Source organism: Cyrtonyx montezumae, unplaced genomic scaffold, assembly GCF_038088225.1.
Source record: "Cyrtonyx montezumae isolate F1298 unplaced genomic scaffold, pur_monq_1.0 scaffold_3, whole genome shotgun sequence".
NCBI classification, from domain to species: domain Eukaryota; kingdom Metazoa; phylum Chordata; class Aves; order Galliformes; family Odontophoridae; genus Cyrtonyx; species Cyrtonyx montezumae.
In genome coordinates, this window is record NW_027072034.1 from 90,271,093 (window position 1) to 90,292,549 (window position 21,457).

Below are 21,457 nucleotides of genomic sequence, written 5' to 3' on the forward strand. Positions count from 1 at the left end.
GAATGAATGTATAAAACTAGCATAGAAGCCAAAGTTATTACTCATTGATTTGTCTTACTCAAGTAAAGCAATGATATATCTAAATAAATTAAAAATAAATAAATAGGAAAAACAAAGAAAAAAACTACTCTTTATACTAAGATATAAGTTCAGGAACAGGCAAGCTGAAAACATGTTAAGTAGCAAACTAACTAAGTTAGTTGAAGTGTTGTATAAAAATCAAATTGTACGAGCATAATTACATACATGTGAACATAGCACTTGCCAAAATATTCCTATATGAATGGCATAAAAGAAGACAGAAAAAGTCATAGTACTGTTTTAATTATGTTGTACATAATTAAGTTCCTATATTTACACAACCCATATTTGACTACATTTCCACTCTCTTTTTCCCTTCAAATAAAGAGGAATGCCCTTTACAATAACCAAAAAATCCTTCTCACTTATACTATTCACAGCTGTCTCCAATTTGATTTTATCTTCTTCTGTGAATTAATGCAGATCTCAGATGAGTTTCCTACCTTTTTCCTGGCTAAGTCCCCAAACTCCTACCCTATGCACATCCTCATAAACTGTTCAGATTGTCTATTCATCAATATCCATTATAAATTCCATGTTGACTGGGTATTATGTTTCATTATGTTTCTCCACCTAGTCATTTAGAGCTTTATCCAGATGATCTTTCCTTTGCTCCTTCATTGAAGCCTTACTCTATGATTACTGTGCATTCCCACTACTATAAGACCTCAGAGTTTGAACTATGGACCAAGGCCTCCCTAAACACACAATCTTTACTTACTGTCAAACTATGTATAGGGTAATGGTACATGAAATTTCCTTCCTATAGTTCTGTCTTATGTTCTATTTGTTACTTAGATAAGCTTGAGTTAAATACGCTAAGCGAGAGAGCTAATTCTTTCTCCTTGTTGATAACAGTCTTACTAAGTATTCCTTTGGATCCATGGAGTCTTGATTTTATTTCTTTACTTATTTATACTTCTTCTAGTCATTTTGATGGTTCCAAAATTTGGCTTATACTCAACTATTTCCTCTTTCAACAGCTCTAAAGCGTTGATATACAAAAGCTTTCACCTGGGTTCTTCACTCCTGCTCCTTAAATCTCATCCACTACAAGCTGTTCACCACCTGGTCTTCCCAAAAAGCTGCCCAAATCATCCTCTTTGCTAGTTATTTCAGTCATGTAATTTATACCATATGTGACCTTCTGATGGCACTCCCACCTCTTTCCTAAAATGAAAAGAAAGAAGGAGAGAAAGGAGAGAAAACGTATTTTATCCCTCCTTTTAAATTCTGTAACAGCTGAATTGCAGCTTGCCTGGCTTTTCATTTCTTGGTGTATTGTTATCTTCACTCTGTTAGTACCGCCAGCTTTTCCTTCTTGTTCATCCACATTTACTTCACATCCGACTGTGTTTTCTCTCCATATGCCATTAAGGCACTTCCTTACTCAACTTTACATCCCACTTGAAGCTTTACTTCTGTCTTGATGTTCAGTAGTTTCTGCCTTTTAGGCAATGGACTGGACTGATATAAAGCTAACTCAAATAGATCTGTGTTTTACTGATCCCCCAAATCTCCTCTGCATACTTGATTGTTTAATTTCCCTGTTGCAACTTGTACTTCAATTGGCTTGTGAAGCAGAAGCTCTCTGTGTCACAGGATACTATAGCACCAAGCACAGCAGAACCCCTGTGTTCATTTGTGACTACAGATACTATCTATTTTGCAAAAGTTCCATAGAGTATGTGCACTATCTTATAGGCCCAAATTCTGCTCAGAGCAAAATTTAGTAAGGCAATCTAAATTCATGTTTATTGTGTTTATGGAAAAAGAACATAAAAATTAACAATGACAGTGTTTCGTGCAGTCTTGCATGCACATTTTTTCCTTTTTTTTTTCAGTAAATACATTTTCAGACATAGCAAGTAAACAGCTTACACAAGCTTGGGCCTGAAGTTGAGCACCTGCAACTCAAATAAGATCATCATTGTTTGAGCAGGGATTAAATAATCTAGTACAAATTGGCTTTCCTATAGGTGTTGACAAGCACATCATCACTACTTACTAATGAGTACGGGTTTCCAAAAAACTGCACAGACTGCTTATGTGTCCCTCAAAAACTAAATATTTCACAAACAAGCACCTGGAGACCATGATTAAAAAACACCTGTTGGGAGTCAGTTTGCAGAGCAGATTGCGAAGTATGCAGATGGCCTTCCCAGCATGGGTTGTTGATATTTCTGATATCTGTAGTCACTGAAATAACATTCATTTCCTTTCCTTCCCCACACCAACCCAGCCTTTTATGCTGGCTGCAGAGTGGTTGATTTCATGTGTGGAGTTTATGAGTGAATCTTCAAAGAAATGGCTGAGAGAGAATCCAACACAGCCTGACAGTGACTGCAACCTCATAAATGATGAGTCCAACAAACCCCGTCTTTGTGACAGGACAGCTGCTATTATCATGGATTACATTTTGGCATGATATTACAAAAACTGTGATATTTGGTGAAAGCAGGATAAAGGCATCTTGCGAGGCAATACGTGATAAACAACATCTGATAAGTCTCATCACCTGTTGCACAATTTTCTGCTATTCATGCCTGTGTCTCAATGGCTTGTTAAAGAAAAGCCGTACAGATTTAATCAGATCTGACATACTGCTCCTGGGTCTTTCTTTATACGCAAGTGAGATCCTTCAATCTTAATTCCAACATTCATTTGTTCTACTTGCTGTGATGCGACGTTCTTGTAGGAGTTTCAAGGTTGTGTTTTCGAAGATGTAAAAGAATAAATCAAGGAAAAGCTCTGTCTGCTCTGAGAGCATGTGAAGAATTTCTACTGTGACTACGGTATGAGATGCCTTACTGGAAAAGGCAGCAGTAGCCAGATGCCCTAATGACTTCACTCATTATGGGAAGACCAGGAGACTTTTATGGATGTATGAACGCATAATTTCAAAATAGATATGCTAATAATAGTCATAAGCATGAAACTTGTTGCACTTCCTAGAAAGCAGCCTCAGTCAGGCACCTTCTGGTTACTTCAGGCATGCTTGTTATATTGCGGGGGCATACCTCATTTGAGAGGGTAGAGTTGGCTGGACAGAAAGGTCAGTGCTGTGACAGGACAATAATGAGATAATGAAATCAAAATTAAAGAGTAGAGATTTTGTTTGAAAGTTTGAAACCTGGTAATCTTCAAAGCATTTGAGAAATCTGAATATTTTCAATAAAATAGGCATCAAACACTTGCTGCTATTCTGATCTGCAGGTTGAAATAATGCCTACAGCCTTCTTTTGTCAATGTTGTGTATTACAACCATAGATCTCAGTTCTGCCACCATAACAACCTACAAATTCTTCCCAGAGGGAAGGATTCCTCCTCAGCCTGTACTAAATATGGCTTCCTTTGTTGATACTTGTGCCATGACTATAGAGGCCTCCCTTGAGTCAACCGAGCTGCTCTAAAAAAACTAGGGCATGTAATATTTTTGCCAGCTCAGAAACCTGCATAAGACTGAAGTCATCTTGAGGGCTCAAATAGTGGAGTTACATCAATGAGGGCAGTAGAACTCAGGATGTTTGACTGTCAATGTCTAGTCTAGTTTTGGTGAGAGACAAAATTCCAACTTTTTTCTTTGTTTTTAGCAGAAAATTGGACTTTGGCTCCTCAGCTCGTTAAAGCTAAATATTGCTTTATCAACTTCTTGTAACCTTAGCACAGCCACTAAAACTGCTTGGCAGAAATAAAGTAATCAATATTAATTAATCAATACTTCTAAGAAATAGAAATATATCTTTTAGACCCTTAGGAGATCACCAGTGATCAGTCAGACCAAACACACAGAGTATAATTTCAGGTTTAAAATTAGTTGAAACTTAGATATGGATAGAGAAAAAAATCCCATTGTAAGACAAGATGTTAGAATGATATAAGCAGTTTAATCATCCTGTAATAAACAAATAACAGCTAATATGATTTTTATAGTTGGCATTTTTTTAAAATTTCTTCAGGTTAATTGAATTTAGTATTTGATAAACTAGTAACTTTAGAACCCTAACCTGTAAGGGTTAACTGTAGATCCTCTGAAAATGTTCTCTCTCACATCTGCTTTCCAATCTGATTGTGCAGTGGTCAGCTCTACAGGCTCCATTTTACTATGTGTGATCTATTCAAAGCAAGTCAGTTCATCATTCCACCATGTCTGTTACAGTCTGGACTTCACATCCTACAGGATGTAATGTCTTTTAAAAATAACCACAATGCAAGACATGGGAAAGGGCTGAACACGCTGACCATCTGAGTAAAGTGAATGAAGAGAATCAGTTTAGCTTCAGTGACCAGATTCCACGAACTACAGGAAAAGATAAAAAATGCAGTTTGTTGAACTGGAATTAGGGAAATGAAAATGGATAGTGAATGTGGGATTAAAAGATGAGTGGTATTTTACTTGCACAAGAGCAAAGAAAAGATCAAAGCAAGTTTGAGTCAAAGCAGACAATACATATAAAAGTTACAGACATTTGTATATTTCAAAACAAAAAGAAAGAACAAAAAAGTTCCTGAATGGCAAATTGGAGATGAGCAAAAATAATTAAATTAATGTTAAAAAAAATCAGTTATAAAAACAGTTATAACTGTTAAAAAACAGTTATAAAAATGCATTAAACGAAGATATACATTTAAGAAATCCTAGTTAACAAAGTCACATCACATTATGGTGTCTTGCTGTTCAGATCCATAGGTGTGACTTAACGCTTCAAACAGGCAAGTTATTTTCACTAGCCAGGCATAGAAAGGCAGCTTGATTTTTTGAGCTGCAAAGTCAAACAAGGCTAGATATGATCCTAGGTGCAACTTTTCTTATGTTCCATTTGCCTATGAAATAACAAACTAACAAACAAAATGACAAACTAAGCAAACAACCTTGTATCTAATTGACCACACTAGCCCAGTGTACCTACAGAGGAGAAGAGAATCCCTTTCTCCAAATAAACTACAAACCTAAAGTCAAAGAAAGTGTGCTTTAACCACACTACCACATGCCATTGGGGAAGACAGAGTCCTTCCTTTTCCTAACACATCACTTCTTTTCACAACCTGCAATTCTGTTTCATGATTGAATGATTGTAGTCATGATTTCCTCATGTTTAACCAAAAATCTGAGGCTGCTCAGACTAACTGTTAGATTGGAAACAGTTAACTAAACACTATTTTTCACTCATTGGAAAATATCATCACAAATGTAATTGGAAAGGATGGAACTAACTGAAGCCAACAGTCCAGAGGTTAGGGCTCTGAATCAGAAAAGGGAAGGACTTGAACTCTGGTGTCCCACATCCCAGATGAGTACACTAACCACTAAGCTATTCCAAGGCAGGAGGTGAGTCTGTATCCTCTCAGAAAAAAAAAATATATATATCAAAATATAGATAAATAAAGATATATATATATATATATCAAAACGGCTGGATTTCTTCCAACACTGAACAAAAATGCTTGCAAGTGAGCTTGCAAAGCTACTCTCTTCTCCCTCCCACAACTCTTTAAATTATATTCTTGTTCTCTAGCCAGTCCAGTTTGGTAATATATTTGAGTAAGTTAAGACCAGACACATTTGTTTCTGCTGGTATTTAATAGATAATAGGTAAAAAAATGGAACAAATGGAACATCGCAATCTATGTTGAGATATTTACCCGAAGATCTGAAGAAGTGAGTTGAACAGCTTAAGGTTTCAGAGGACTAAATGAAAATACTAAATGGAAAATGAAGGTAGGGTTGCTGTTAGCATTTCAAGCACGTGGTGAGGGCATGTTTATAAGCCTCAATGAAAGGGAGGTTGAAAATAAATCCCAACAGTCTACAATTTAAGTGAAGGCACCCTAGGTAGAGATGGAGAAGACAAACTTCGTTCTCCATAGCCCTTCTCCACATGTGGTCCCCTTCAAGAGGAAGAGAGCCCCGAATCCCTACGGAGGCGGCACCACTGCGGAGCCCTGAGCCCGGGACCTTCCAATACCACAGTCTTCCGTGCGCCGCGCCCCGCAGGCGTAACCCGCGGAGCGGCCCTGCGCCGACGGCCGGCGGCGGGTGGCGATCTCAGGCGGCTCCCGCACCACCATGGACAGCTCACTTGGGCCAGCCCGGCTGCGGTCTCCCGCGCTGCCTGCCTTGCTTGCCTGCCTCCGCCCGACCCACGATCGCAGTTCACCGCCCCCGGCCCTGGAGCCCGCCCAAGCTCCGCCGCCTGAACCGCCGCGGGATGCCAGCCGCGAGCACCGCGGAGCTATATATAGTAGGACAGGGTTTATGAATTAATAGCTGACTCTTTGCCCTCAAATTTGAAAATTATTCCTTTCGGTGTCTACTGGATTCTAGGAACCAGACGGAGAATTTGGCAAAACTCTGTTCAGTTCCACTCAGCCTTTTTTTTTTTTTCTTCCCTTGAACGCGTTAAATTAAATGCATATTGTCTAAATAAACCACTCATTGTGTCAATAGCTGAGCTGCGGACCTCGGTCGCCTCTGGGGTGGGAGAGGCAGCGCTGCTCAGATGCTCTATCCTTGTTCAATAAAGAGGATTATTGTGCACGAATGGATTGCTACGACATGCTTGGGACTTGTTGATGGGGAGAAAACGGTTTTCTCTTCTGAAAGCAGTGCCTTCATCCAGACAGTTACAGTGCCCCAGCCATGAGCTAAGGCATTTGTCACACCTGACAGTCAGCAGAGTCTTCTTGAGAGCAGGAGCTAGCAGGGCAACACAGTAACAGGTTGCGGGAGAGAATGTCTGCTGAGCTAGACAGACCGCCTAAATGTGCAATATGAGCTGTGTAGCAGGCTCACCCTCGAGACCACCCTGCGAGCTTTGAGAAAACGGCGTGACTTTGCACTATGCTCCTCGATAGCTGCTTTCACTGGCTTTGAACTTTGCTGGATGGGGGCTGTGTAAATCTCAGGGAATTTCTGGACGAGGCCAGCAGTCGTTGTTCTGACGCTCCCTTCCCTTCCCCTCCAGACTCTAAGGCAGTCAGTAAGGCTGTGTTTTGCTGAACACCATTTTTTCCACCCTGGGAAGACTAGCGAGGTTAAATTCCCTGTCTGAACCGAAGCCCTTGGACGAGTGCAACTAAGGTTAAAAAAATCAAGGAGTGGAAATGACGAAAATGTTTTATTGTGACTAAAACAAGAGGAGGAGAGGCAGAACTTCACAAAGGTGAAGGATGGGAAGTCTGCAGAGCTGACGACTCAGCCTGCCTCTGAGCACCGGGGGAGGGGGAGGGGGAGAGGGAGGGGGAGTCATCACTTCCTTTTGTCTCTCTCGGGCTGTAATTGCGGCTCCTCCCCAATTAGCTGAACCTGTCCCACTTGTCTGCTTTGGTTTCAGGGGAAAGTTTCGCTCCTGAGTGGCGTTTAGGGAGCCCGCCCACCCACGGCCCCTGGCCTTAATCCCCACTAAGGAACCACGTAAGAAACCTGAAGCAGAGACTTACCCTCTTAGCTAACCTCCCAGGTCAGCTTCATCATAGGCAAGCTGATTTATGCCTGTTTATAGGTATGGAAAAAAGATACAGAAGCCAAGCGCGGCATCCCTCCAAAATCTCATTGTCTCATAGGGGTGCTGAATGCGCGAATTGACTCTTCAGCACAGATGTAGGGACGGAAATTGCTCCGCCTGGCACCATTCCCGACCCCACTCCTATGCCAAAGGATCCTTCCACTGGCCCTTCCTCTTCTCCGGCCTCATCCTCTCTTCCCTGAGACGTCTGGATGGGGATGAAGAGTAACAGCACTCGGGCACAGTTCAGCAAACACCTGAGCCCCATTCCTTTCCGGCACTCCGACAATGAGGCAGGCCTTTTCTGGGGTAAAAAATGGAGTTAGACAAGAGTGGAGGGGGAGTTCTGTCCCGTCCTGTACCGGAGGAGGCTCAGGCTTGCGGTGAGGCTAGGTACTGGGAGGAGTGTGCTCACGAGTTAGGCATTTGTGTAGGTGGCAGGAGAAAAGTGCCGAGCCGCTTGTGTGGATGACAAACGGGGTTCGGCGGGGGGGGGGGGGGGGGAGGGCATGGGATCATGATGTGATAGTAAACCTTCTAAAAGGGTTTGGCATTGCTCAGTTCCTGACATATTAGCAAAGCCATAGTTGGTTTTTTTTTTTTTTTTTTCCAAGCCCACTTAGGCAAGATGAGGCAAACTCAGCCATAGGAAGGTGGTTAGTGATGTCACAAGTTTGGTCTTTTCAATAAAAGCAATAGAGAAGGGTCTCCCTCACTATATATATATTAGGAGAAGCTTCTGTACTTCATAATAAAAAGAGGAGCAAGGGAATAAGGCACCTGCTTTTAAAACCTTTTATTTAGCACTAATCTGTTGCAGGCAGAATAAAAAACCTGCAGCTCTGGATATATTTTAGAAGGTATTTTTTCTTCTTTTTTTTTTTAATTTATTTCACTTCTGTTTTTCTTCTTCTTCTTCATTTTTTTTCTTTTTTTTTCTTTTCTTTTTTTTCTTTCCTGAGGATAGAACAGTTTTGGAAGCAGTTGCTGAGAAGATCAACCACTGTTGGCCAGGGTGATCTCTGAGAGGCACAGAGGGCTGTAACTCAAGGAAAAGGTGAAGTAATAAATTCTGAAGAAACTTCAACATTCTGGGTTTATAAAGGGTATTTATTTTTATTGAATCTGTAAGGTTTGCTGTGTTTTGTTTTTCTTGTTTTTTTTTTTTTTTTGTTTGTTTGTTTGGGTTTTTTTTTAGTTTCTGGGGGAAAGAAAATTCTAAAAATATCTGTTGGATATTTTACCATTAATGCCAGAGAACTATGAGAGTGTGGGGAGCTGTTTTCAAGGAATTTCACAATTATTTTTAATTAGTTGAATGACAGTATAATTCAAAGAAGCCTATTAGCTATACTTTCTGATTTATAGCCCACCAGGTGTTCAGGGTATTTATTCACAGCATAAACGATTTAATGTTTTCAGCATGATTTCTGTTTCAGCTCTTATGTTTTCGCTTTTATTTGCTGGCATGCTATGAAATCTGGCTAAGGAGCTGGGCGTTTTATTGTGGCAGCAAGCACCATTTAATGCGAAATAACCTGCAGGTATAAAAATGGTTCGCTTGCACCCAAAATTTCCCAGAAAGCATTCCTGACTGTGGGCAGAGGATGAGTAGGAGCTACCACCCGGCACACCTCCGCGTTTTGTTGCGGCTTGTGAAGGCTCTGGGGAAGCAAAAGCTGTAAATCGAGCTGTCGGAGGAAAAAAGGGAATGGGGTACGCTGCGGTTCCCTGGCTTTCTCATTGCTTCAGCAGAGCCAGGGGCAGTTTCTTTCTCACGTAGTCTGGAGAAAAGGGCGGATTGTGGTACCTTTGGTTTTTCCCGAGATGGAAAGTGTTTTCCCTGAGACGGAAGACAGGGTTGTGGGACGCGGGATTGTCCCGAGGGGATAAGGGCCAGTCCGGGTCTCGAGAGACTCCGGGCTGGCCTCACTCCCACTGCCCCTTGCCGCCCCGCAGAGCGATTTGACCCAGGGGCTGAATCTCCGTGGCCGGAGTGACTTCCATGCGGGGAGAAATTGAAGCCGAAAGGGAGAGGAGGAGAAAACTTTCCACTAAGTTACTTTTTTGGCCAAGAGCGCCCGTCATCGTAGACACCGAGTCCTTCCCCTAGCCCTCCCCCTCCCCGCCTTTACTAGCGTACAATTAACATCATTAGGAATCAGCCCTCCAGCTAATAGAAGAACTGCGAACAACGGTAGGTGTGAGAAAGGAAAGGCGGCGAGGATCCTAGTCTGGACTTTGGGGCTAGAGCTGAAAGTTGCCCCTGGGATGGAGGATCCGTGTTGAGGCAGGGGAGGTGCTGACCTGAGGTTAAACACCAAGTGGGGAAGAGAAAGGGAGAGGACGGCTGCAGAAGATGCGGATTACTTGGCCGGAGTGCTCAGGGTCTGTTGCGTGCCTGTGTTGTCGGGTGTTTCCCTTTCTCCGCTCCCTTTTGATCCCGGTCCCGGGAAGTGCTGCCTTCCAGCCTCCCTTTTGGCTGTGAATATGTACAGGGCTCTCACTGGCTCCGCACACGTTCCTCGGGCGCCATCTCTTTGCAAACCCCGCCGTGCTCCCGCAGCTCTCCCACGGGCTGCCCCGCGCCGTGTGAGCATCGCGGTCTCCAACCTGCGGGGCTGGGCGTGCCTACCAGCGCCCGGGCGGCCCCGCGCTGCCCCACTTAGACATGGAGCTGTGGGGCAGCCCTCTTCACTTTCTTCGGGGCGCCGCTCACAGTGAGAACGCAACTTCTCAGGAACAGAGGTCGTGAATCTGACTTTTGCAGAGGTATACTTAGAGAGGTGGCTTTCTCCCCGCCTGGATCTGTGTGCGCGTATGTTTACAATAGGAGCTCAGATGACTTTAGGAAATCTTTCCTTACCGGAAAAGGGGGCTTCTCTTGTAACGCAAAGCCTTGGGACAGCCGCTTTCCAGCCTAGAATCGAACACTGCTCGGGGAGACGCGCTCTTCAACACGATTCAAATACGACCTAGAGTTTTTTTTTTTTTAAACTAATGTTAAGGGAGATCTTGCCTCCGGGCGGCCAGAGACAGAGAGAGGGCGGAGGGACGGACGGACGGAGGGAGGGAGGAAGCGAGCGAGCGAGCAGGAGACAGCAAGGAAAGGCGAGAGACGGAGCAAAGTTTGGAAGAAGTGAGCTGTTGCCGAGAGCTCCAAAAGTTTGTTTATTCTTCCCAGCTTGCGAGCTGGCAGAACTGACAGCAAGGGACTGCCTGGGGACGGAGCCCGCGCATGTGTCACACAGGACTGACCCCTCCTTTCCTTGCAGGTTTAAGCCCCGGAGGATATGATGTTCACGAAACTCTTTCAGCAGTGGAGTTTCGCGGTGTTTCTGCTGAGTTATTCTGTGCCCTCCTACGGAAGATCAGTAGAGGGGATCAGCCGCAGACTGTGAGTTACCTGGATTTCTTTCTGTCGGGGTGTGTGTGGGGAGGGCCCGAGACGGGTGCTGAGGGGAGTCCTGGCAAGCGTGGCTGTGGGCTGCCTGCCTCAGGTGACCTGAGCACGGTTTGGGCTGAGCCAAGGGCAAGGGGAGGCCGGGAAAGTCGCTACGCTGATTGAGCACTGGGAAGGCAGTGCTGGAGCAGAAGGGCTACGACCTGCAGGGAGCAGCGTGCAGCTGCATGCTTGTCGAAGGCGAGCTGTTGCTGTGCCCCTCTTGGCACTTCAGAGGGGAGTAGTACGTTGCATCAGACGGCTGCAGTTTCTGCAGGTAATGCGAAATGCCGTGTACCTCTTCAGTGCTGGCACAGAGCCAGTATCGATAAGGGTTGTGAAAACTCACATTAACTACGGCCATCGTCAAACCAAGGAACTGAATGCTTTGTTTGGACTGCCACTTCAGCTATTTATGTATTTATTTATTTTCATGGGGTGACCAGCATATGACTTAGAAGCAAAAGCATATTTCTGACAAATTATAATGTAACTTAAGAGAGTCTCATCAGGAAATAATCCTTTTGCTCCTTCCAAAATAATCATCATGGCTTATACTAATATACCCTAAGCAAAATACAGAAGAGAAACCACTGAGCTGATGCAGGAGCAGTTGTCTCACATGTGTAGTTCACTCGCTCTTAATGGGCTTGCATCAGATTTCTAAGTAGAAACACTTCAGACAGAATGTGGAGGGCTATATTCTTACAGAATTCTTACAGTAGGAAGTCAGGCTGGAGAAGGAGCATTAGAATTGCAGGAGAACATAACATAGCAAACTTAATTTCACATGCCTTTCCTTGTAACTGTTTTGTTACATGCATAAGGACAAAATTTTCAAATATCACTTCCTCTCATGTTCTAATAACAAGAATATCCCCCAGGTGAAGTTGACTTCAAACACACCTAACTTTGGCACCAAGCAGACAGCTATTATGAATCTCCAACATCAAACTGCTTGAACTGCTAGAGCTGCAATGTGTTCTACCAAATCTGTTAGTGCTTAGTTGTTTTATATTCCTGAAAGCTATTTCTTTTTCTTTAGGAGCATTATCTTTGTCTACCAAGAGGATCCAATCTCAGTTTCATAAATCAAACCTTACAGCAATTTAAGTGCATTAAATTACTTTATTTCCTTTGCTAAGAAACTCTGAACTGGATATAAGCCAAATTTGTAAAAAAAATATATAATAATTTAAAAAAGATTTGCTAAGACATAACCTTTCTCATTTTGAAGTTAGCATTGTTCTAACACTTGTTTATAGAAGTCAGAATCAGAGGTCTTCCCAACAACCTCTTTCCATCCTGGCTGTGAGAGGAAAAAAAGTGGAAGTTAAACACTCAAAACGTATTACTCAGCTACCTGTTTGCTATGGCATGTAAAATACGCACAAGAAACCAGTTAGCTGTTAGTTAGTGGCATTTGTGTCATTTTGTTTGTGGGTACAGTGCAAACACAGACACCACACTCAAACATGTGTCCTGTTTTAATATCGCCACAAACCATTCCTAGAGTTAGTGGTTAATAACTCACTTAATCCTAGATATATGTGTGTATATACATGTATATATAGACAGATATAATATATAGATTTCTCGTTCAAGGGCTTAGCCCAGTATTGAATGAAAATCTTAAAGTATGCGATGCAAAAATAGTCAAAATACAGGTCTGGTTCTTCAGGCCTTGTTAAGGCAAATCTCTCAAGGAAAATAATATCAAACTGTTCCAAGAAAAGATTGCTGGACTTACTTGTTATGGAAATGCTTTAGTTGCTACAGAACTTTTGAGAAACCCAATAGTGCCTCAAAGCGAAATTCAGTATTTTTATCAGCATGCCCAGACACTGCAACACCATGTCCCCAGACCTGTTGAAAATATTTTTCCTAACTGTGAGATAGGGAGTGAAAGCTGCTCAACCATTGGAGCTAGTGGCAAGGCCACTCTGTCTTGCAAAACCCAGACAGCAAGTTGACTGTATCCTTTCCATTTATTTTGCTGATCGGATTCAACGTGAATAGTCAAGGATAATAACAGTTAAATAAGAGCTCTGAGACAGCAAGTGGTTGCTTAAAAAGTGTTCCTTATTGGTGACTCTAGTAAAAAATGCAAAAAATAAGAAAAATGTGCATGAAAAGAACAGCTTATCTGTAAGTGCATGCTTGAAATCCGGGTGGCTTTGTAATGTTCTCACCATGAGACATCAAGACACGGTGTACTTGGAAACATCTGGGTATTCTACTCAAATACAAGCTATCACTGTGCTTCTCTCAAAAGTGCCTACTGTGAGTTAGTTTAGCATTTACTGTACTTGGTTTGGGGTAGACTTTTTTTTTCCTTGAATGATAGATGCTTTTATAGAAGGATGGAACGTCCATTGGGTCATCTTAACCCTAACAGCCTAATATTTTTTACATATTGTCCCTGACATGCAAACACAATCATTTCAGTTTCCATTACATTCCTGCTCAGTGTGTGGGGATGAGATATTGTTGGTATCTGCAGAATGAAGTACTTCTTACATCAGCCTTGGGCAAGTATTTTTCCCAGATTTACAAACATAAGAGTTGTTTGAGTAATTGAGTGGAACGAGGAAGAAGGTCAGGAGGGATGTATATCAACCATATCTTCTTTGTTTCAGGGATATTTTGATGTAGAGCATAAAAAGGAAATTGGTAGGTAAAATGTCATCTTTTAGCCTGGCTGAATAATAAAAGTCATATGAAATGTAATGCTACGTAATGTTATACAATTATCTGGAATAGCAGAATGTTATTTGGGGACAGACTTGATGCTACATGTCATACAGACATTTTAACAGAAACCAACCCTGTTTGGCACACTAACGCTTCACGTGTCAATTCTTGAATTATTTTGGAAATGCCTACTAGCACAAGATGTAGATTGTCTTTCACAGCCTTATGTGATCCAGAACTAAACTTTTAGGCTTCAGCTCTGTAAAATGGAATAGCTTTTCAATTGAGAGTATTTCAACAACAGGCTTTAGAGATTCAAAATTTTTCACAGTGGGTAAATTGACTAAATACCACTTACAGGATCAGGGCAGCTTTAGGCTCTCTGTGATAGTGAGATGCACTATTTTAGTCTCAGTTAAGCACTAAGAGTTTTGCATTTTTTTTACAGACTCAAAGAGTGAAGGGAGAACATTTTCCATGCATGGGAAAATAGATTACTCAAACTAGGACAGTAATGTGTACCAGAATGGACAGCTTGACAAAGACAACAGAAGTAGTATTCGGAGGAGACAAATGTGTTACTTTTATTGGCACACTTGCAGATCAGAAAGACCTTAATAGGAAGGTTGTTAGAGATGGCTATTGGAGAGTTGCACTGGTCAGAAAAGAAAACCAGCCTGGAAGAGATCTTGAGCTTACGTTAATGGTCTCAGCTGTACTGAAGAGAATGAAACAATATGGGTTCAGCTTAGCATTATCATCCTGCATTTTTTTAGAAACATTGAATTGGAGGACATAAAACACTTGCCCTAAGGCCTGAAGTCATCTGATGTTCATCTGGTTTGGGAAGACTTACACATCACAGACAGTTTTTGGCCAAATATGTGCTCACAAACTTAAGTGTATAGGCCTGATTTTGAGCAAGTATCTTTGTTGCATCATTTTATGCAAAAACAATCATTTGCTAGAGGAATGGGGGAAGTATTTAAATTTTATGTGGAGTAATGGAGGTGCAATATCGCTTGAACTAATTAATTGAATCCAATACTGACAAAGGGCAGATTTACAAAGACAAATAGTGAAGGGAATGCTCTTGTACCAATGCTACATGAAGTTACCAAATTCATATAGCTCTGTTGTTGATCACATTTAAAGTGCTTGGATGAAGGGACTCTGCAAGATAAATTACAAAACATTTCTAATCATTTAGTACGCTATCTATTGCCCACCACGTTTTGAAACCTTGCAGGGTAATTAGAGACGGGATGGAAGGAAGGAATACTTAAATGTATGCGTCTTTTCCGATTTCACAAACACTCAGGTACAGCTATGTATCCAGCTAGCTAGCCAAATGATTATATGACAGGCAAGGCATTTAATTTATTTTCTTTGGCCAGTAAGAATCCAGTCATATGCAGTACCCTGATACAAGATGAGAGAATACATAGCCAATTTCAGCACACTGAAGGAGGACTATTGGAAGGATAAATTGTATTATAGTGTGCATAAGAATGTGACTAAAATCCCAGTCTGCACTATTTTGTGGTTCACAGTGCAGCTGTGCATCTATCCCACACCAAGGAAAAAGACTTGCATTTTTCACAGTTATTTATTATCCAGGTGCCACTTATATCTGCTTTCCTCAGATATTTCACGCCTCATCTGCCAATACAAGATCTCTGAAAGACAAGTTTACAGCCATTTCCTAATTCATGAATTTTAAAGGAATACCAGAGACCCACTTAAACCAAATTGCTCTGGAGGATGATCCAGTAAAGAGGGCTGATATAAAACTTAGCAGAGACAAGAAGTTGGTCCTGTAAAGTTCACATTTTAAAGGAATGCCAAGAGGGCATCTAAAACTGTACTTAGACATAAGTTGGCAAGTAGTAAAATTAGCACAAGTGGCTCATGCTCATCACTGCTGTTGCACAGGCTGCCTCTATGGATAGCTCAGTATGGACTGAAGTGCTTATGCTTCAGGCACCCAAATTTGAATCTTTTTTCCATTATATTCCTATAATTGTTCTTATTTCAATTTGGAACTGAAATGCGCTTTTATGTATTTATTTACGAAGTATGTGAATGAGCAGGGGAAAATTATTAGAATGATTCTGTATAAATACAGCTTCTGGCTTCAGAATCTGTTATTCCCTCTTGTTTGGCTGCTTCACTCCATAACTTGATGCTATAGATTTCCTATCTCTGGCAACTGCTTTCCCGGTTTTACTTCCTGAAGTGTGATATATTAAGAGTTTAAATCTTTCCAGATCCAGTGGCGTGTGATTGGTCAGCTGAGAATTACTACTAGCTTTCTCTGTAGGGAGCAGCTACTTTGAGAATCAGAATTTGCTCCAGCAGTCTGGTTTCACTGGATGTCTCCAGGCCTGAGATCTGGTGCACAGCCTCTTATCAGAGGAGAGGGGATCTTTGCCTAGCACTTGGCAATCACCAAATCATAAATGTCTATTTCTTCTCCTTTCTTCTTTCTTTAGCAAACGGGCTGTATCAGAGCACCAGCTACTGCATGACAAGGGCAAATCAATCCAAGACTTACGAAGAAGAATATTCCTTCAAAATCTAATTGAAGGTGTCAACACTGCAGAAATCCGTGCAACTTCGGAGGTCTCACCCAACCCTAAGCCAGCTACCAACACAAAGAACTACCCTGTCCGATTTGGTAGTGAAGATGAGGGCAGATACCTAACTCAGGAAACAAACAAATCACAGACCTACAAGGAGCAGCCCCTGAAGGTATCAGGAAAGAAAAAGAAAGCAAAGCCTGGAAAACGTAAGGAACAAGAGAAGAAAAAGAGGCGAGCCCGCTCAGCTTGGCTAAATTCTGGCATGTATGAAAGCAAAGTAACTGAGAGCCCAGTTTTGGACAACTCCATTACTACAGATAATCATATTTTAAGGTAATTCTGCTATATCTTTTTCACACGTACATCGTATATTTACTAAAATGTTTACCCTTCTGTGCGAGGTCAAGGCCTCATTTGAATCTGGAATAGTAGCAACCCTTTATGGCCATAGGTAGGCAATGGGTTTTTCAGCTGTGTACTATGTCAAGGTAAGTAAACCCTTCCACTTCCCACTGGCAAATCTGCACCAGATTGTAAGCATTTTACCTCTGGCTACAGAGCCACTATCATATCAAGGTATACTCCACTAAGGTTTCCTTTCTGATTACAAGTAATTCTAGTAAACTGCTCATTGTCAAAATAAGCTTTTAGAAAGCGTAACAAGAAATGTTATTTCTACTGAAAGAAAGCACATCAAAGCCATTGAAACTTCTTAGCTTGTTCTAACTTAGTGTCTCTCACTTTAGATCTTGGGACACATCAGGCTGAAAACTCTGAGTTTTATTTAAGGCTCTGCATTTATAAAATGGCAGAGTTTTCTTTCTTCTCAACATCTCACCTTTTTGGTAACTTTCCTATCCTTACTTCACAATTTTCATTTTAGTATTTAACCTTAGGTGAGAAAATGGAATAATTATCATGCAAACAATGCAGATCAGCCTTTTGCCATAAAATTTTCCTTGCAATTAGAATTTTTTAATTCAGCTCGATCCTTTTACCTTTCACCTTTGTGCAACAGTTATATTGCTGCTGAAAAATGTTGAGCATTACTTTGGAAAGAAACATACTTTCCTCATGTATGACAATGAAGGGTATTCAGAGGTAAGCTAAAGACTCAAGCAGAGGTGCACCAAGTGACTAATCCTCTTGTAGTCATCTCAGTTTCAATGGAAGTCTGTACACTCGTGGACAAAGCCAGGTAGTCCTCTCCTCAGTCATCCTCAAATGTTTTCACTCTCAAAGAAAACCCACCCTTCTCTCTCCTCTTCTGCTTTGGCAGAATGAAGTACAACAGAAATCCCATTCAATCACATTATGTCCCTTAGAAAGAGATGGCATCTCTGAGACTTAGTAAATTCAGACTTTTGTAAGATTTGGAGGGTGCATTTTGCAGTATACTCCATTGCCTCAACTTCTGTTGGCATCTACACACGTTACTGGTGTCCAGAGCAGCTGGTGTCCATTCAGCATCCCTGGCCACAAACCAGTTAGTGTGTCTGTAGCAGTCAGTAGTGATGTAAGAGAAGGTTTGTCATAGTGGACTAGGAAAGGTACATTCTGGTACTCTCATCAGGAGATGACTGAACTTTCAGTAAGTCTTAAGGAGCTGCAGTGACGGAAGTGTCTGCAACATACAGAGACCTTGAACATAAGGAACAAAATTAAAGGGCAATTTGAATATTTATTTGTGTGTATATCCATAAGTACCTGTCAAAAAGCCTGAATTTAAGTCTGTAGTCTGAATTCAGTCTTGCTGTTTCAGTCGTAGTTGGATGGCTGAAGGCAGTTAGCTTTACTGTGGAGTCCTGACTTAGCTTTACCTTTTTGAAATTATTATTGCCCAAGATTACAACAGTGTGGAAACAAATTCCTAAAGAGACCCTTTATTGTATATATTTAATTGAAAATAGTTGAAGAGAAACCCTGAAACAGAAAAACAATTTTCCTCCTTCTCAAGGACAGAGTATACTATGCTGCTTTTGTCCAGCTAAAGTATGAGAATGCAGCAATCCCTGTAGGCTGACAAAAGATTTAAGCTTTAAATGAATGTAAGATCCAACTCTCTGTCTTTACTTCAGACAGGGGGAGCCAGGTTCAATGCAGTTTTCTGTGCTGTTACTGTTACATGGTGGGCAATTTAGATGGCAGGATGACTGAGTTTTTGTGAGGTTGATTCCTCAGCCATGCTGAGATAGATCAGGAGCTTCTCTATTTGCTGGTGCTGTACAAGGAAGGCCTATGTAGACAGGAAATCCAAATACTACATTGGGAGAAACTGCTTTTGTAGCACACCTAAGACTAGTTGAACTCAGCAGAAACCTAACTTTCTTATGATGAAGAAATGGATAAGCATAATGCAGTAGCCTGCTTTGCCATGGACGTCTTATTCCTTTCTGCTAAACAGACTGAACAAAAATCCTCATGCCAATTCCCTCTGCCCAATCTCAGTCCCAAAATTCTGAGTTTAGTTCAGAAAAAAAAACAAAACTTTGAATTACTACAGAAATTATCTCATAAAAGTAGCCAATCAGAAGCAAAATCACAGAAAACATCTTGCAAGTAGTCATTAGTACAGAGGCCATTGTTGAGCTGTGGTTTAGCTTAAACTCTACAACAAAGCCCAGAATCCAAGCCAGGGTGAAAATGTCACCCTCTTAAAACAGTCCTGTGTAGTGCAGATGCACATATACAGTCATGCTGTATGAACTGTGTGCCATTATTATGCTACAGCCTGACTACACCCTAATATTACCCTAGTTAATTATTGTGGAGCTTTGTGTTATTAGTTCAATTCCAGGCACTTAAAAATTCTTTCTCATGAACATTCTAGCTCTATTCCCATTCCAATTCAATTAAACTGTTATTACCTAATTTCCTAAGAAACTTCAAATGAGTAGACTCCCTTGTGTTAAATGTAGTCTCCCTTGCAATGTGCACATAAAAATATCCTCTCTTAAACTCTCAAGGATTTGCTGTTTTGTGTGTGTCTCACGCCCACACACGTCTGCCATGTGGAACACTACCCACAGCTTCAGTGATCCATCCAGAAGCAGAGCAAATCACACTCTGTCCTATAGCTTTGCATTCCACTCTGTAGCTGTTTCCCAGGGAGCCAAGGTGCATTACAGAAATGTGCTGTTCACAGCAGCAGAAGGGAAAAAAGCCCAACCCTTCAGCGTTTCCTGCAGCACTGAAATAATGTAGTGCAAGTACTGTGCAGGCCAGATAGGAGTAGGCTCTGCTTTTGTTCTTCCATGTTCACAGGGAAAGGAGGATTACAGAACTCACACCAGCTCACCAGTGCTTCCAAATCCTAGGGCTGTATACAGCTGACACTGAATTTTTCGTCTTTGTCTGAATGCAGCAGGAGTCACAACCTAACACAAGATACCCTTTTCTTTCCAGTCCTAGCTGTTTGGCTCACAAAGGGAGAATTTCAGGAATAAAGTCTCTTCTTTTATTAAAGTACTTACATAGACATGTTGTAAAGGATCTCTTCAAGACCTAAGCAGACTTCAACAGAATAAAACTCATGGACATGACAGGTTAGAAATAGAGAGCTCCACAATGAATGGCCTCACAGTGAGAAAGAGAGACTGAATAACCCTGTGGGACAATTCTAATCATAAGCCAGACAGTGCCCAAGCTGCTAGCACTGGAGTGACATGATTATCAGAATGTTCTAAAGGAACTTTATTTTTCTGATCCTCAGTTCAGATTTCTAATTTCTCAAACTATTGTTTATCCTCTCAGCCCTTGACATATTTGCTACGGTAGCTGGTAAGTTTTCTCTACCCGTAGCACTCAGGAATCTTATTTTGTAAGGCCCTATTGAGAACCAAAAGTCTTTCCTATTTGTCTGCAATTACAATATAATAGATGGTCTAAGTTTTATAGTAATTTACAGGTCTTCATACTTCCAGCTAATATGCATTGAAAGAAATAGATCTTGAAAATGTCTCCAATACTGTGGTGCATGGTTAAACAGCCCTTAGAGAGTGCAAATGCTTATTAGCAAGGTGTAATCATTATAGTCCGTATAATTCTCGTTATTAATATTGGGTGTATGTATTTGAAGTGAAAATTAATGTTTGTTTGTACGTTTTCCTATTTTTTTTCTCTGCAGGAGGCGCTGATATTTTCAGCAAGATAATTTGGGAAGACATATTGCAGTATTCTGTAATAGTGAACATAGAACATATGGGAAGTATTAAAATATTTATTACCTGTAAATATTGTAAATGCTCAGAATAAAACCTTTTTGCCCCATTGCTCTCTGAAACTGCACATTTGGTTATTGTGAATTTTCCTTTTTTTTTTTTTTTTTTTTTTGCTAAGGCAAAGACAGTTATTATTGTCACATTTGTCGCATTTACCCTAATTTATTTTTTTGACTGGTGTATTTATTTTGTGAACTTATCTTGGTGCTGCTGACTTTCTCTATTTTTTGTAACATAATGCACTTTAGTTATATATTGAGAACTGATATAAAATGTTCCTGTTTTGTGGTTGACTTCAATGAATGCCTACACAAAATTGTTCAAACTGATTTTCCTTTGTGCATGTATAATAGCAGTATTTTAAAATTTGTAAAGAATGTTTAATAAAATACAATCTAATTAAATCATGATTCAGAAAGAAAATGTGTCCTTGAGGAATTTCAAGACCAGAAACACCATTTTTTTCTTTACTACATTTGAAAATTCTTTAAAATTTAATGTGTTTCCATTGCTTCAAGCCCCCACATTTTCACATTACCTTTTACTTAAAAATCACTCTGAGCCATTTTTGTTCTGTTTCAGGTCAGCTCAATTGTTGAATGGCTTGGGGATACTGAATGCATGATTCCTAAAATTTATATTACCCAGAATTGCAAAGGCTAAGACATGCCACTCTACAAGTAAGAGGATGTAAAAAGCAGCCCAATGGGATGAACCAGTTTTTTCACTTGGAAGATGCTTGCACAACACACCCCATAGTGTTATCTGAATGAGACAGATGCTCAGTACCCTGTCAATGGTTTAAGGGCTGGTTTGGCGCGGTCCGTGACAAACAGTGCAGGGAACCCATGCCCTGGGAAAGGGGAAAAGGGAAAAGGGAGATGTGTCTAGAAACAAAACAGAGGCAATGGTCTGAGGAGGAAGGCTAAT

At 41.1% G+C, this 21,457-nt stretch overlaps 1 protein-coding gene across 5 annotated transcripts; it reads left to right on the forward strand.

The window, feature by feature from the left end:
• Positions 1-8,360: 8,360 nt before the first annotated feature.
• On the forward strand, positions 8,361-20,906 carry PTHLH (parathyroid hormone like hormone). 5 transcript variants are annotated; one of them, XM_065741020.1, is made up of 4 exons: positions 8,361-8,446; positions 10,862-10,983; positions 16,218-16,640; positions 20,434-20,906. In XM_065741020.1, the coding sequence occupies exons 2-4, from the start codon at positions 10,880-10,882 to the stop codon at positions 20,441-20,443; spliced, it is 537 nt and encodes a 178-aa protein (XP_065597092.1). In that variant the 5' UTR covers positions 8,361-8,446; positions 10,862-10,879; the 3' UTR covers positions 20,444-20,906. The 5 variants fall into 5 exon arrangements, with proteins under 5 accessions (XP_065597092.1, XP_065597095.1, XP_065597093.1 ...); XM_065741023.1 differs by lacking the exon at positions 8,361-8,446 and adding an exon at positions 8,626-8,643; XM_065741021.1 differs by lacking the exon at positions 8,361-8,446 and adding an exon at positions 9,943-9,974.
• The last annotated feature ends 551 nt before the right edge of the window (positions 20,907-21,457 follow it).

Excerpts from the sequence above, each read along its gene's own strand:
- PTHLH (XM_065741020.1), top strand. The coding sequence starts at position 10,880 with ATGATGTTCACGAAACTCTTTCAGCAGTGGAGTTTCGCGGTGTTTCTG. Across the intron at positions 10,984-16,217 it reads GAGGGGATCAGCCGCAGACT|CAAACGGGCTGTATCAGAGC; the intron begins GTGAGTTACCTG and ends TTCTTTCTTTAG.